Source organism: Hibiscus syriacus, unplaced genomic scaffold, assembly GCF_006381635.1.
Source record: "Hibiscus syriacus cultivar Baekdansim isolate YM2019G1 unplaced genomic scaffold, ASM638163v2 tig00111070_pilon, whole genome shotgun sequence".
NCBI classification, from domain to species: Eukaryota; Viridiplantae; Streptophyta; class Magnoliopsida; order Malvales; family Malvaceae; genus Hibiscus; species Hibiscus syriacus.
In genome coordinates this window covers 84,261-102,128 of record NW_024062971.1, presented here as the reverse complement: position 1 = coordinate 102,128, position 17,868 = coordinate 84,261, and the positions used below count along the sequence as shown (strand labels likewise).

Genomic DNA, 17,868 nt, shown 5'->3' with positions numbered 1-17,868 from the left:
ACCATTAAATGGTCGAAAAACTTTAAAAATATTTGAACAAAAAAAAAATGTAAGGGCCAAGATTTAATTTAATTAATATTTAAATTATTAAATTAATAAAAACAATGAGACCATTTTCACTTTCCATTCGATCCGTCCCTATTTCTAACCAATATTACGTAAAGATTACTCTTCAAAAGTTAGATTTTAGTTTTTTTTATTAGTACGAAATTATGAGCTAATCATAAGATAATATTTATTTCTTGTTGTCTGGTAGATGTTATTTGAACCAAAAATTTATAAAGAGAACATCATTTCCCTTTAATATCGCTAGATAGATTCTATTCAAACCTTTATAATGAATGCCCAAACACACCGTAAATCTCGTGCTTGAACACATGACTTTTAGAGATAACAATCGTTCCTTTAACTACTGAGGTCATTTGGTTCGTGCATGAAATAAATTAATTATAAAAATGATAAATCATTAATAATATTTTGATATATAAATATAAATTTAAATATTTCTGAGTAATTAATATGAATTGTTGATTAAAATAAAAACTACATCTTAATTTTTCCTTTTACAATGTAATATATTTAAATATTTTTAAAAAATTGTTGAGTGACATTAGTGCGATAGAAATCTTTATATGATTATATATAACAATTAATATGAACATTAATAAATAAAAAATAACTGATATATAATTAGACATGTATGTGTATTAGTTTAACAGCCAATTAAATTAAAAGTAAATTACACCCATGATCATTTAACTATGATCGAATTCTCTTTTGATCACCGTTCTAATTTTATAAATATTATCAATCGATTAATATATAGTTAATATTTAAAGAAAAACTGGCATAACACTTGAAAATAATAGAATTGGATTTTATTTATTTATTTAATATTTACGCTTTAAATTAATTTAATCATAATTTTAATTTATTTAATGAATTTTAATTGAAATGGTTTTCAATTTCACACGCAATTTCATGTTCAGCTCCATTCCCACGTAAATCTTTATATTCCCTCCATATCAGAAAGTCGATAATTTCACACACCGCTTCCATTTAGAATTTTTCGGTATAAATTCGATCTGATCCAATTTAATATGAAACAAAAATTTAATTAAAAAAATTATAAAGAGAGATATATTGCAATTATCTATAAATTTATATGAAAAAATTATGGGTAAAGTACAAATTTGGTAATTGAACTTTCAAATGATTCTTATTTTACTCACCGTACTTTTAAAATTTTCAATTCACTCACTCAACTTTATAGATTGAACTTTTTTGGTCACTCTGCCGTTAAACCTCTCATGCCATTATGATGTGGCTTAGAGAAATATTTTTTTTAATCGTTAAAACCCTAGTGGCCTATCGTCAAGGCCCGTCTTTCGTCGTATAGAAACTGTCAAAGGTTCGTCGGGAAACCAAAGCTTCCCATCAGTTTTCATCGATTTTCAGCCATCCCAACATTCCGTTCGTCTCACATCCGCCACTGCTGAAGTCCTCTCCTCTTTTCGACCAAAAAGCAATCGGTTTGCCCTCTCATCGTCGCTGCCTAAGTCCGACGCTATTTTTCGACCACCCCGCCTCCGTTCATCTCACCTTGGCCAAAAAGTCAATCTATAAAGTTGAGTGAGCAAAATTGAAATTTTTGAAAGTACGGTGAGTAAAATATATGAAAGTTCAGTTACCAAATTTGTAATTTACTCTTATTATTATTATTTTATGAAAATTTGATGTGTCATGTTTAATATTAAAATATTCCACATCAATGAGATGTTAGTGATATAACTGTGGAGTGACAAAAAAAGTTCAATCCATAAAGTTGAGTGAGCAAATTGAAAATTTTGAAAGTACGATAAGTAAAATAATAATCGTATGAAAGTTCAATTATTAAATTTATAATTTACCCAAATATTATATTATATCTTTGGTCTGGTCGAGTTGAATTTTTTTTATCATCTACCTGAATTCAACCTAATCTAGCCCCACTCATATATAAAATATGATCTCATGCAACTTAAATCTAAATATTTTTTTTAAAAAAATCCCACTCTTATCGTATTAAATATAATTAAATCCCACCAAATTGTTATGATGCAATACATGTACCGTTTTGTCCTGTAGAATTGATTTGCTCACTCAACTTGCTCACTACAAATCCTCCAACTTATTTAAATCTACTTCTTATTAATTTTCTTTACAATCTCCATCATTGTTTTACTTTTATTTTATTCCCTTCATCGACAAATCCTCCAACTTATTTAAATATTACTCCACTCACTCCTTGATTCAGAGATTAAAACAAGCATAAATCAACAAGTTTTTTTAATTTATATGAGATCAACCCCTTACTTCTCTTTTACTACATTTTAATTTCTTTTATTTATTATTTGAGAAGAATGAAATATTTTGACGTAAAAACGACTCGTTATCATTAACAAAAGTCAAGCCACCCCGTCGCCGGCCTCACTACCTAAACAGCCTCTTTCGCTTCCTCCAGGTTAGTTACCTAAAAGGTCAAGCCAACCGTCCGCAATTGTGATAAGTGCGATGCAACCACGTTATTTAAATCCCTGACAACGAGTGCACGTTATGTTACTCCGACCGTTCCTTCTTTGAATTGGAGAAGGAACCTTCTTTGGAACTGCTGAACACGGCGAAAGTTTCACAACCGGACCGGTTCATGAAGTTGATGGGGAACACGATGAATGAGATAGCCACATGGGCTGCTAATGGTGATCCGTTGGGGAAAAAGTACGCAACCCAAGAAGTTAATTTTACGTCGTTCCAAACGCTCTATACGCTTGCTCAGTGCACGATGGATTTATCTGTGTCCAATTGCAAAACCTGCCTGCAAACGGCTATCGGTTATCTTCCGGGTTGCTGCGAGAGGAAACAAGGGGGCAGAGTTGTGTTTCCGAGCTTTAACGTCAGATAAGAATTGTACCCTTTTTACCGGATCACAGCGAAACCGTCCCGCCGCCTTCACCGACACGGAAACCTATTATCCATTCCCCTCCAGCACAACAACCGAAAGGTAGAACGGCGAAGTTTTACATGAATGATCAACTAATTATAGTTTGCCTGATTCGTAGTTTGTTATGCTGCAGGGAAGAACAAGATGTCAACAACAACTATAATCGCCATTGCCGTCCCCGTTGCCATCGCTGTTGGATCTTTGCAGGGAACTGAAGTACGATTCTGTCGAACAAGAAAACGGTAAAGACCGAGTTGTTTCATATTAGTCAAGTTCATACAAAAGGCTAATATGCAGTACTTGTTTTGTTCATATATATGGCAGAAAATGAAATTACGACCATGGAGTCCTTAGAATTCGATTTCGGCATGGCAAGATTTCTCAGGGTTGATCAATCTCAAGGCAACACTAGTAGAGTTGATTGAACATAATAAGTTTAAGAGAAAATAACCTCAGTGACCAAAAATGTCTTATAATATACGATTTTAACCAACTTTTTTTAGATTTGCCAAAATGACCAACAAAATCGCAACGCGAATTCTAATTTTTCAACTCAGTTTCCAAATTCGCAACGCGAATATCCAGATTCGCAACACGATTGTAAGATTCGCAACGCGATTTTGAAAAATGTGTTGCGATAGTTAAAATGTGTTGCGATAGTTAAAATGTGTTGCGTGAGTTTGAAAAACGTGTTGTTGCGATAGTGAAAAAGTGTTGCGATAGTGAAAAATCCAAAATAAGTTTATATTTTAACTATTCCAAATTCACGTGGAGTTTGAAACAATAAAAAATGTGTTGCGATAGTGTAAAAGATTTCCAAGCCATTTGTAAGATCTTAGTTTGAAACAATAAAAGAATGTGTTGCGATAGTGTAAAAGATTCTCAAGTGTTTACAATGCTCAATCCCACATAGTATTGAAAATACTATTGGGAATGAGTATTTAAGGCTTGGATTTCACACTTCCTTGTTGAGTGGAAGAGAACAAGGGGGACTCTCGCGCACCGTCGCCGCCGCCGTCTCGTGGTCGTGGTAATACGTGTCTTCGACATGTCTGCGCGGATACTATCTTTTTAGAGAAAATTCTTAAGAAACAAATGCAATACCACCAGTCGTTGCGATTTTCGCGTTGCGATAATCAGAATCGCGTTGCGAAATTCGATTATCGCGACGTGAACTTGGACTATCGCAACGAATTTGGACTAACGTTTATGTATTATCGCGTTGCGATAGTCAGAATCGCGTTGCGATTATGTATTATCGCGTTGCGATAGTCAGAATCGCGTTGCGATTTACATATTCGCATTGCGATTTTAGAAAATCGCAACGCGAATTTGGAAGTTGTGATTTACATATTCGCATTGCAATTTTCTAAAATCGCAATGCGATAGACAAAATCGCGTTGCGAATCTGGAAACTGATTTGCGATACTGTAAATCGCGTTGCGATTTAGAGATCGCATTGCGATTTTGTTGGTCATTTTGGCAAATCGAAAAAAAGTTTGTCAAAATCGTATATTATAAGGCATTTTCGGTCACTGAGGTTATTTTCTCTAAGTTTAAATCCTTTAATTTAGCATTAACTAGTGAATTTTATTGCTCAACTTACATAATTAATTGTTGGATTGCATTGGATATATGCCTCCAGGCAGGATATGCAATGCAAGGCCAGTTTTCTATTAAGTCTGATGTGTACTGCTTTGGAGTGAAATTCTGGAGATCATCAACGGAAAGAAAATCAACAATTTCCATCAAACAGATGAAGATGACGACCTCTTCAGCTACGTGAGCATATGACCAACTTAACAAATGATTTACATTATAAATCTATACATCAACCGCGAATGTACAGGAACATTTATCGATCATTTTCCGGCTTCTTTCAGGTTTGGAAACATTGGAATAGTGGAACACCATTGGAGTTGTTAGATCCGAGTTTGGGGAGTTCGTATCCGAGAAATGAAGCCATTCAATGCATTCACATCGGCTTGCTTTGCGTTCAAGAAGATCCAACCCTGAGACCTCCCATGGCAGCTGTAGTCCTCATGCTTAACAGTTTCTCTGTTACTCTTCAAGCGCCTCGACGTCCGGCATCTTTCCTTATTCCTAGCAGAGACACGGATGTTCCGGTGTCTGATTGCTCCAGTCCGAGCAAATCAGTTCCATCCGTGAATGAAGCTTCCATTTCTGATATAGTTCCTCGATAGTTAAGGCATTAGGGATGAAATTTGAGATTACAAGAACAGGTAAGAACATGCGGTATATGTATATGCATGAATGAAAGCTTCATCAGCTACCTTTTCCTCGTAAAGTTTTTAAGTTGTAATGAGATGTTGTATTACACAAAAGTAACAAAACTATCCAATAATTTGGAAGAATCATGCCTATGAAGAAGCTGTTCTGAGATCTACTCAATTTATCCAAGGATTTATGTATTTAATTCATATAATTTGAATCATAAAATGCTCAATAAAATAATAATTATATTTATTTTTAATTTTGTTATTAATTTAGTAACAATAGGTTCAATATAATCAACTGACATTACATGAATTTGTATCCAAGTAAAATTATATTTAAGAGAATAAAAAAAATAGAAGTTGGCCATCAAGAAGGTGATTATTTAAAATCTTATTCATTTTCCCTGCTATGGATCTTCGAATTGAATTTGGATGTGTGATTTTCCGTTCGTGGATAGTTTCTCACGACGTTTGGCTCTGATTTGCGATTCTTTGTGGTCTTTCAATAGTTGAATTCTCTTTTGTGGTTTGTTTATCGCTGCAATTAGATTTATTCGTATCTAATTTTCTTCGAGTCTTTTGGTTAGGTTTTTAACCTTTTCCATATATGGTCATTATATGATCTAAAGCGACTAGTTTCAATGTTATAAGAAAATTCCAATGTAACACACATAACTTGTATGAGTCTCGAAATACAAATTAAAGATGTCACATTAATCATTTAATACATTTTTAGTATAAAAACCTTTAAAATTTTGTTTCTTTTCAACCTGTCAATTTAACAATTTAAATCTATTTAATTAATCATGTACAATCATAAAATAAAAATTTATCATCCAAAACAAAATCGATTTTAAGCAGCAACAAATCAGTTGAATGTTATTTCATAAATTATATAAAACTACATATATAATGCTTAATTTAAAAACTATTTAAAACTTATTAATATATATATATATATATATATATATATATATATATATATATATATTATTCATTCATACTTTCAGTTATGGCTAGTCAAAATAGAATGGTATGTAATACAAAATTTTATGGGTTTTTAAGTGTGAAATGTGACAAGAAGTCACTGTGACTGATTTAACTCGTATTAAGATACATATATGGATTAAGAGTGTTACATCCAAATTATGTATTTAGTTTACTATGATAGTTGTAAATTTTTAATGTAATTTCAGATTATTTCATTTTCTAATAATACTAGCAGTTTTTATTAAAAAAATGCTAGATTATAATATTTGATAGTGAGAATGGAAAATTACTTATAAAATATTTTTACTATAGTGTCCTTACTCCTTGTTACAAAATTTATTTTTAAAATTTTATATAATATTTTGACATATTTAAATTTTAGAAAAATAAAAATTCCAAATATATATAAGCTGATCTATTAAATGTATAAAATATAAAAATGTAGAAAAATAAATTAATTAAATATTTCTTTTATCTCCACATTTTCTCCTTTATTCAAATCCAATATCAAAATAAAAATTATATCGTCACTTCAAACTTATGTTGAAAAATATATATTATAATTTTTTGAGTTAATATTATCAAACATTCTTCAATTATGATTCTTATTTTAAATTGGTTCCTAAATTTTAAAACATTCTAATTTCATTCCTAAACTATGGCTCTCCTTTTAAACTAGTCTTTAAAATTTTAAACATTTCAATTTCATACATAAACTATGACCTTCATTTTAAATTGGTCCCTAAATTTTTGAACATTTCAATTTCATCTCAAACTATATGTATATGCTAATAACATCCCCCAATTCATAAAATTGTTAGGACAAGCTATATTATTATATGTTTTAAAAATAAAATTTAAGTTAAACAATGGTTGAAAGTAATTATAATTTAATTGAATTTAGGAATGAAATTGGAACATTCAAAATTTTAGGGACCAATTTAGAATGAGGTCATAGTTTGGGAGTGAAATTAAAACGTTTAAAACTTTGAAGATTAATTTAGAATGGCAGTCATAGTTTAGGGATGAAATTAAATGATTTAAAAATTTGAGAATTACTTTATAATGAGAATCAAAATTTAGAGACATTAGATGTAATTAATTCAAACTATTCATTATATATAATAAAAGTATTGGATGAGTCTGTCATGCTCAACGAGCACCGCTGAGCACCATTAACGATGAACACCATTGAGTACCATTAATTTAATTTATAAAAATTTAAAATTTTAAAGGGCTCAACTTATAATTATAAATTAGTTAAAATTTTAAATCTAAAGTATTTAAAATAAATATTAATTAAATTATTTTTATAATATTTTTTAACAATAATTTAGGAAAGATTAAAGAAAATAATATAATTAATATTTTATTTTAAATAATTTATCTTTAAAATTTTAATTAATTTATAATTATATGTTAAATTTTTTTAAATTTTATTTTTTATAAATTAAATTAATGATACTCAACAATAATCATCATCATTAATGCTCAACAGTACTCATCAAAAATTATAGAATTTTCTAAAAGTATTTTTTCGATCCAAATCTTCAAAAATCATTCCGATAACATAAAATACCTTAAATGTCTTTTTCTCGTCGTTGACTAATATTGGCTGAAAGTAGGGATGGAGTTAAATGGAAAGTGAAGAGAAATTTCCAAAATTTTATTAATTAATAATTCAAATATTAATTAAATTATGGACCCTTACATCATTTAATTCAAATACTTTTAAATAATTTATTGAATGACATCGATAGTAAATATAAGTATTATTCTTTTTAGAATTTTTTAGTTCGAATAAGAATGTTTTTCAGATGTGCGTATTATTAATGACTAAACGAAATTCTGAACAGATTTTGTGGGTGTTTGGTAAATAGATTTTTGAAGAACTTTTAGCTTATTTGAGCATAAATAGTTGATTAATAGTTAAACTCTTCATTTTTAGTGTTTGATAAACACCTTTTTGAAAAGAGTTTATTGTACATAATAAGCTGAAAATTAAAACGTTGAAAAATCCAACGGTTTGGAAGAGCTGGCTGTAAAATAAGATGTTAAATGACATATTTGACCTTATTTTTTCATAATTATATCATTACCATAAAACCTAATATAATGAAATAGTCTTCATCCTAATATATTTAAGCTGTTTTTTTTTATTTTTTTATTTTTTAGTTGTAGATTCTTAAATATATTTTAATTAAGAAAATATAGCAAAACATGAAAATAAAAAATATATATATAGTGTTGATATTTTATACAAAGTTAATAGTATGTATCAATCTCGCAACGTTAATATCTCTAAATATTAAATTTAAAAAATATATTCAAAATTGTTAAAAATATTCACTAATTTTCTTAAGAAATTTTAATTCCTTATCAAAAGTATTTTATCGAAATAATTTCACCCCAATAAAGACTAAATTATTATAAAAAATATATATATATATTTAACAATTAAATATATCATACACTTATTTGTCATTTTACCCATATCAGCTATCAGTTAAATTTTATCAAATCAACTAGTCGAATCAGTTGGTCAAACCAACTATTAAAATCAGCTAGCAGCTATCAGCTGTTTATCAAACACCCCCATTATATTTTAATTATATTAAAAAAATTAGTTGTCCCTATTCCCATATATAATGGGGGTAAGGGGAGGTATGATAGTAGGCTGCCCCCAACGCCAGGTTGAGAGCAGCTTCCGTAGGAGACCTCCGGCAATCAGAATTATGAATTGCCCACCGTGAAACTCAATCTCATTACCACAAGATTAAAAAGTCTTATACTTTACCAACTGAGTTGGACAATCAATATACAGTTTTTCTACCCTTTAATATTAAATCTTTTAACTTCATGACGGGCTGAAAGGGACTTAGGACCTAACATTTATGATAAGAAGAAAAACAACAGTATTTAGTATGATAAGAACATTGGAAAAATAGAAATAAAACAAAATAATACATCATTGACTGAAGACTTTGCATTCTCCATAACTGTATTTGGTAACATTCTCCATGCATTTTCGGATTTTCTACAGGTTAGTCCATGAGGCTCGAGGATCTTAATCCTTAACCAATCCGAACATGGCACATGTTCCCCCCACCTCAAAATGGACATTTCAGCACTCTGTTCCGATTAGAGGTGTTAGTCTTAGGATGGACATGGGTTGGATAGAGTCGAATTTTTTATTTATCTGATCCGATTTTAAAATTATAAATCTTTCATCTGATTCGAATTTGATTAAAAAATATATATGCTTTTTATTTAACTTGATTTTTTGAGATAAAATTCGAAACCAACTCGATCCGACCTGAAGTAATATATTTATTAAAAATATTATTTTTATTTAATAAAAAAGAGGAATTTAATCGAAAGAAAATAATATATAGAATGATATTATTGCAATTATCCCTTAATATATAAGATAAAATTATATTTTTTCGGGTCAGATCGGTTCGAGTATTTTTCACTCTAAACTGATTCCGACCCGACCCAAACATAACTTTTAAAAAAATCTCACTTGACCCGACCCAAATTCTATTTTTTTTAAATCCATCCCGATTGGATTGAATCGAGTCAAAACCTGTCAAATTTAGTTCCTAAACCCATCCCTTGTTAGTCCTCGTTGAATCTTGACTTTAAACTCGAGGATCTTCGATATTCTTCACCAATCCGAACATGGCACTTCTTTTCTACATGCATAATGATAAAAAAAATTATATAATTGAAGTTTGATTAAATAAAATTTTTAATTTTATTTTTTAAATGATTTAAACTTTAAAATTTTATTTTGAGATAAAAAGATCTCTAAGTGGATAAAAATAATTAATTAAATAACAGTTAATATTGTTCGTTAACGTGACAATATATATATATATATATATATATATATATATATATATATATATATATATATATATAAGATGATAATATAACACATATTACGTATCTGAAATAATGATACGACTTATGAAATATGATCAAAATGAAGATGTGATATATGATACGTGTCAAAAGTGATAATGTAATAAAAGTCCCGTGTATAAAGTGATAACATAACATATATAATCTGATTAAAGAAATGTCAAAGTACATATCACATGTACAAAATATTTATGTGATATATATCGCATATACAAAATAATAAAATATGATATATGTTATGTGTACAAAATGATAATGTAACAAATATTATATGTTCAAAGTGATGATATGATACGTGTCATATCATCACTTTAAACACGTATCTATTATCATGTCGACAAATAATATTAACCTTTAATTGATTAATGATTTTTATTTAATCAAATATTATTTTGTTTTAAAATAAATGCTTAAACTAAAAAAAACTTAAATTGTACCCTTTTTTTTGTTTTTATTACCTAAACTATGTTTTAGTCTAAATAAGTCATGAAATTATTATATATAATCACTTTAAGTACCTTAAATATTTTTTTATCAAATTAAGTCCCTAAACTATACATCATTTTTGCTTTAAGCCCTTGAAATATATTTTGGTCATAACAAGTACCTAATTTAATGTGACATATCAATATCTTATTGATCAAAAAATAATTTATAATTGAAAAAAAATTATAACTTAAAATAATTAAATTTAATAGTTTTTTTATTTGAATTGTTTATTTATTTTAAGTGCTTAGTTTGAGCAAAAAATAATTTAGGTACCTAAAGTAAAAAAGAGTAAAATTTAGATATTTATTTTTACTTGAATCCTAAAATAAAATATTAAAAACTAAAATATTATAGAAAATAATGACTAAAATAATTATATGATGAAAGATTATAAACATTGTTTTTATTATTATATATTTTTTAAGAAAAATTAGACTTTTTGGCACTCCAATGCAGGGATGGGTACGTGACCTAAATTCGGCGGATTTCGATCTGACTTAATTTAATTGGATCGATTTTTTTAAAAAAAATATGATTTGGATCGAGTCTGATTGGGTCGGGTTCGAGTTTACGATAAAAAATAGTCAACCCGGCCTAACCTGAAAAATAATAAAAATTTACCTTGTATATTTAGAGACATTACAATAATAACCTTCTATGTATTATATTTTTCAATTAGATCCTATTTTTATTAAATAAAAATAATATTTTTCATATATATTTATTTCGAGTCGGAACAAGTTCAGATTTTATCTCAAAAAATCAGGTTGGATGAAGTCATATGTAAACTTGAGTCGAGTCGGATTTCTAATAAAGAGTATACATTCTTGGATTGAATCAGATTGATCGAAAACCCGCCCTGCCCCGACCCATGCCCACCCTACTCCAGTCTTGCGTCCTGGCCCCTTCTATGAGGAAAAGAACGTTGGGTCATTTTTAACTCTTGATTTTTGCTTTCAAAACTTGTTTATCTTTGGAACAGAGCTAACTTTTTGTTGGAATTAGGGGTGTTCGCGGTCGGATTAGATCGGTTTTTAGCTAAAAATTCATCCGATCCGAAAGTATAAATATTTGCGGTTTGGATGTTTCTAAAAAAATTCGATCTGATCCAATTAAGTGCGGCTTGATTCAATTTGAATTTGTGCGGTTTTTGGATTCTAATTTTTCAAAATAATTCTTGAATTTTTTTCATAAAACATATGTATAACAAAAGCAAAGAGAATATATATTTTAACAAATGCAAGCTTGTGAAGCTTACAAAGAGAATATATATTTTAAAAAAATCAAGAAACGAATTAGTTTCTCGTCAGTAAGTCACACATAAAAGTAAAACGACACATTTTTCTAAGTTTTACCCGACAATTTTCTCTCTACCTCAGAACTGAGGAAATACTAAAAGACTATATTTTCCTTCTTTGCTATTATCATTTATTGCACCCTTTTTTTCATTGGCATCGATGACTAGAATCTGGAGCAAAATTGTTACGTGTGTGTGTCGAGGAAAGCTGAATTTGTATCTGAATTTTGTGAGATTTTGTAGGGTTTTTGATGGGTCTGTTTCAAGCTTGTAAATTCAATATTTCATTTCATCGGTTCGGTTCGGTTTGGATCGGTTTCGATTTTTTTTTTGTTATTGGTTTTTTGGATCGATTTTCTGTTATTTTTTTGATCGGATTAGATCTGAACACCCCTAATTAAAATAAGAGAAAATAACCTCAGTGACCAAAAATGCCTTATAATATACGATTTTAACCAACTTTTTTTAGATTTGCCAAAATGACCAACTAAATCGCAATGCGATCGATAATTCGCAACGCGATCTCCGGTATCGCAAATCAGTTTCCAGATTCGCAACGCGAATTTCGACTATCGCAATGCGAACTTGGACTATCGCAATGCGAATATGTAAATCACAATGCGATAGTCCAAGTTCGCATTACGATAGTCCAAGTTCGCATTGCGATAGTCGAAGTTCGCGTTGCGATTTATTCCAAATTCGACTATCGCAACGCGAACTTCGACTATCGCATTGCGATTTACATATTCGCATTGCAATTTATTCCACGACCACGACCCGACCCGAGACGAGACGGACGGCGGCGGCGCGCGAGAGTCCCCCTTGTTCTCTATCACTCATCAAGAAAGTGGGAAAGTCAAGCCTTAAATACCATTCCCAATAGTGTTTCCAATACTATGTGGGATTGAGCATTACCAACACTTGTTCCCAATACTATGTGGGATTGAGCCTTAAATAGTGATATTATTTTTGAATGTTTTGCTTAAAATTGCAATAATCGCGATTGATTGTAGATTGACTTTTAATTATGACATATTTAATCGTACCTGAAGAAAATGGTACACGATCTCTAATTCTTCATATGCTTTGACAATTTAGCCTTGTAATGGAAAGTTCCCTTTAATTATGCATTTGCTGTGTCTTTCATTCATTTTTTGTCATGAAATGACTATGTTGATCGATTCTTGCAGACCCTGAAAGACAAGGATGTTTGGACTGGTTGGGACGTTACAGAATTATTCAAGGAATCTGTAGAGGGCTTCTTTATCTTCACGAAGATTCTCGGCTCCGGATCATCCATCGAGATCTTAAAGCCAGCAACGTTTTGTTGGATGAGGATATGAAGGCCAAGATATCAGATTTTGGCATGGCAAGGATTTTTGGTGTGGATCAAACTCAAACAAACACAAGAAGAATTGTTGGGACATAGTAAGTCTGAAATAATCCTCTACTTTGATGTTTCCGTTTCCCTCTGAAAACATCAAACTCTTCTATTATTCGTTATTCGAGTCGCTTAATCGGTCTGTTACTTGGTTGCAGTGGTTATATGGCACCAGAATATGCAATGTATGGACAACTTTCAATGAAATCTGATGTATTTAGCCTTGGGGTCTTACTACTAGAGATTATAAGTGGCAAAAGGAATAGTTCCTTTTATGATTCAGAGGGTGCTGAAGACCTCATAACCTACGTGAGTACATTGATTTGTTCATCAACCTTTCTTTCGTTTAGTCGAATGCGAAAAACGTGACATTGTTTACCGAATTGTTGCAGTGTAGGAATCACTGGAGAGATGGAACTCCATTGGAAATAATGGATCCCAATTTAAGAACAAACTATTCAAGAAAAGTGACTAGATGTATCCATGTAGGCTTATTGTGTGTTCAAGCAGATCCCACTAAAAGGCCTACGATGAGAACCGTCATTCTCATGCTCGATGGCTACTCGGTTTCGTTGCCTCGACCTCAGGAACCGGCATCCTTCCTTCGCAGAAGAAACGAGTCGAGTCCTCAAGGAACAATGGGGCTTGGAGAACTGTCTAACAATGAAGTGTCGATAACTGAACTAGAGCCTCGGCGAACTCATTTGTTCTTCCTTTCTTCCTTGCAACCAAAGATTACGTTTGCGTTTAACATTTACTTATAGTCACATGTAAAATACATTAATCACTTTATAAGACGTGTTACAATTAACATTTACAATGGCTAATCCATTTCAGTGATTAACACTCCGCATTAGCTTTCCATCACCTATAGTAATAGTTGTTAACGTTGAACGATTGATTTGTTATAAATCGATAACGTTAATGATAAAATCACTAGCATTAAAACATCAATGGGTAAAGAGAAGTTTAATCGAACATGAGTGACCATTTGGTGTAGTTTACCCAAAGAAGAATGAAACAAGGACAAAGCAAGCAATTATTACCATGAAGAAAAGACAGCACGTTGATCCATTAAATGCTCAGAAGACTTGAATTCTCTAACCCTCGGGAGAAACGCAAAGAGTCAAGGACTCATAAGGGTCATATAGAACGGGAGAATGTATCAGCAAAGCAGGTTAATATACGAATAATATATGGTATTATCGGATATATTAAAAGATATTTAATAAATTTGATTTAGCGTTATTGAAAATGTTGAGTAATAATAATGTATTAGGTCTAAATCATGAAGAAATATTAAAAAATTTGACAAGCAACAAACTTAACTTGTCGGTTTATGTCGATACTTTATAAAAATGTATCGTTCTACATCAATATAACAGGAAAAAATATGACAAAACCGGTAAAGCGCTACCGGATATATTACAAGTGTCGTTATTTTAATATAAGTATCGACACATAGTGAATTTAAAGGAGAAGTAGTTTTAGCGTCGATAAAGTGTCGATTCTTTATAAATATGTATCGATCCACAACGATATAACAAGTAAAAATATGACAAAACCGGTTAGGAAAAGACAAAACCGGTAAAGAGTTACTAGATATATTGAAAGTGTCGATACTTTAATATAAGTATCGACACATAGTGAATTTAAAGGAGAAGCAATTTTAGCTCCTATAAAGTGTCGATTATTTATAAATATGTATCGATCCACAACGATATAACAGGTAAAAATATGACAGAACCGGTCAGGAAAAGACAAAACCGGTAAAGAGATACCGAATATATTGAAAATGTCGATACTTTAATATAAGTATCGACACATTGTGAATTTAAAGGAGAAGCAGTTTTAGCGCCTATAAAGTGTCGATTCTTTATAAAAATGTATCGATCCATAACGATATAAAAGGTAAAAATATGATAAAACCGGTCTCTAAATGATAAAATCGATAAAGCACTACCGGATATATTGAAAGTGACGATACTTTAATAAGTACGCATAATAAAGTATCGATACTTTCAAAGAAATAGATAATTATACTATCGAAAGTATCGACGCATGACATAAAAATATCGACACTTTTGTAGTTGTATCGATTAAATAGAAATTACATATCCGATGAAAATATAAAGGGCATAATTAAATATCCTCTGAGAAATAGATAGAACGGACGAGTTTTTGAAATCGAAGCGTAATTGTTGCTGCATTTCAGAAGACGTTTCTAAAGCGAATTTTGTTTGTTTATTGCTGCAGTCGAATCGAAAAGTACGTTGTCAAAACCCTAGTTTTTTTATTATTACAGTAATCGAAAATAGGGTTTTTATGTGTTGTTTGGGATTTTCTAAGTAAAGAAGCATTTGAGACCGATTACAGGTAGAAAGTGATATTCTAGTTAAAATATAAATATCGATACTTTTATTAAATATTATAGGTAGAAAATGATATTATAGGTTGTATAAATGTGCCGATACTTGGAGTATTGAGTGTTCCCATTCGTTTGAAGGAAATAGGGATTAGAGTTTTTGGGTTTGGTTTGGGGATTTCGAATTGAAGCCAAGAAAGATTTGGGACCGATTATATAATATTATAGGTAGAAAATAAATATGGATACCTGTATATAATATTATAGGTAGAAAATAAATATGGATACCTGTATATAATATTATATGTAGAAAATGATATTTTAGGTTGTATAATTGTGCTGACACATTTTGTAGTGGCCATTCAAATTCTTTTGAAGAAAACCGTTTTACCACAAGAGTAGTTATCTATATTTGTATATTGAATAAAGTGTATGTAATAAGTATTTGATTTGATTTGTGTAAACTGATATATGAAGGAAAAATGGAGTCAATGGGTGGAAATATTGTTAGTGGCGCAGATGACTTTGAAATTGAGGACGAGACTCGAAAGCAACCAAAGGGTGGATATATGTACTTCTAGTAAGTATCAATGTCTTTTTGTTATTATTGTTGAAATGATAATTGGATTAAAGTATTTAAGAACTTTAAATTGATGACAAATTTTAAATGTTGGCAGTATGACCGAATGTAAAATGATGAAGGAAGGTGGCGAACACATCGATTCGGTATGTAAATTGAAATTGACATTGAGTATTATTCAGCGTTAATGTATTGATTAAAAACGTTTATGCTTAATATTAGGTGAGAAATGATGTGTTGGAGAAATGGAATTCGATGGGTGATGCTGAGAAGGAACCTTACATCGCACAGTCAAAGATGGATAGTGAAGAATACAATGAATGGAGGAAAGCACATGAAAAGAAGGTATTCATTAAACTTGTAAATATGTTGATACAAAATATATAACTATAACATTATATATTGTTAAAAAATGTAGGAAGTGTCGACAAGGTGCAGCATTAAAAGGGTGAATTCATTAATTATACACCTTAAGGAGAAGGTTCAGTTGAATGTGATGGGAGAAATGAGGTTTGGATCGTTGGTAGGAATAAGGGATCAACCTATTAGGAGGGAATTGTGTCGATCCTTGATGGCGCAATTTGATGTCAAACAATGTATTGCTAAATATGGTGATTTTTCATTTCCTCTCGGGATCCCATGTGCTGCAGCCTTCTTGGGGGTAGGAAATGAAGGAAAAAGTGTTGTAGAAGTCTCTAAGAGTAAGAACTAGAAAACACTTGCCTCCAAATATGGTTTGAAGCAGAAGGTGACATATGCTGAACTTGAAGAGGAAATCAAAAGTTAATCTTACGGAGGGGATAAACTGAAGGCCCGAGTTCTATTGTACCTTGTCGTGATCTTTCTTTGTCCAACGGGTGATACGTCAACGAACAAAGACTATATGAAGCTCATTTGCGATGAAGGCTTGAAGGGTGAATTCAATTGGGTTGAATATGTCCATTCGAGATTGATTGAATCAATAATCTCCTTTAAAAAGGGCAACCAGAGATACCTCAAATGGTAAATAACAATCTTAGAGGTAAATGAGTTGAAGAACGTTTTTGTTTTTTTATATAAAATGATAATATAGTTATTATATAAAACTATAAATTTTATTATAAATGCAGGTTGCACTATTCGATTTTTTGTCGGGCTGTGAGGCAGTGCCGGCTTATGAAAGAACCGGAGTGGCACGCATCCGTGTATGGGGGAAGGAAGAGGTGGTTAGAGTGATGGCGAAGTTGAAGTTGAATAGACCAAGGAAGCAAGAAAGGGAAATAAATGTAATTAAATAATATTAAGAATATAATCAATGTCTTAATATTGTAATTTAATTTTGAATGTTATTGGAAAGAATGTAGTGGAGGCAGAGGAGAAGGAAGAAGAGATGGTTGTATTGGGGGATGACGGTGAGAGGGATGACGGTGAGGGAAAACAGAGTAAATTTGACATTTTGATGTCTGAATTGGCTGATATCAAAAAAATCAAATTTGATATCATGCAAAAACAATCAAGAGTCGAAGAGAAACTTGAGAGAGTCGAAGAGAAACTTGAGAGAGTCAAAGAGACACTTGAGAGGCATAAGTGGGAAGTGGAAGGAAAAATAGATGGAGTGGTGAAAGAAGTTGATGTGTTGA

The 17,868-nt window shown here is 30.9% G+C and overlaps 2 protein-coding genes across 2 annotated transcripts; both read left to right on the top strand.

Moving 5' to 3' along the window:
* Nucleotides 1-2,720: 2,720 nt before the first annotated feature.
* LOC120151931 lies at nucleotides 2,721-3,213 on the top strand. The gene is made up of 2 exons (XM_039164240.1): nucleotides 2,721-3,040; nucleotides 3,114-3,213. The coding sequence occupies exons 1-2, from the start codon at nucleotides 2,736-2,738 to the stop codon at nucleotides 3,193-3,195; spliced, it is 387 nt and encodes a 128-aa protein (XP_039020171.1). The 5' UTR covers nucleotides 2,721-2,735; the 3' UTR covers nucleotides 3,196-3,213.
* Nucleotides 3,214-13,080: 9,867 nt separating this feature from the next.
* LOC120151891 (cysteine-rich receptor-like protein kinase 10) lies at nucleotides 13,081-14,068 on the top strand. Its single transcript, XM_039164201.1, has 3 exons — nucleotides 13,081-13,351; nucleotides 13,463-13,613; nucleotides 13,697-14,068. Exons 1-3 carry the CDS (start codon nucleotides 13,263-13,265, stop codon nucleotides 14,066-14,068), a joined length of 612 nt encoding a protein of 203 aa, XP_039020132.1. The 5' UTR covers nucleotides 13,081-13,262.
* The last annotated feature ends 3,800 nt before the right edge of the window (nucleotides 14,069-17,868 follow it).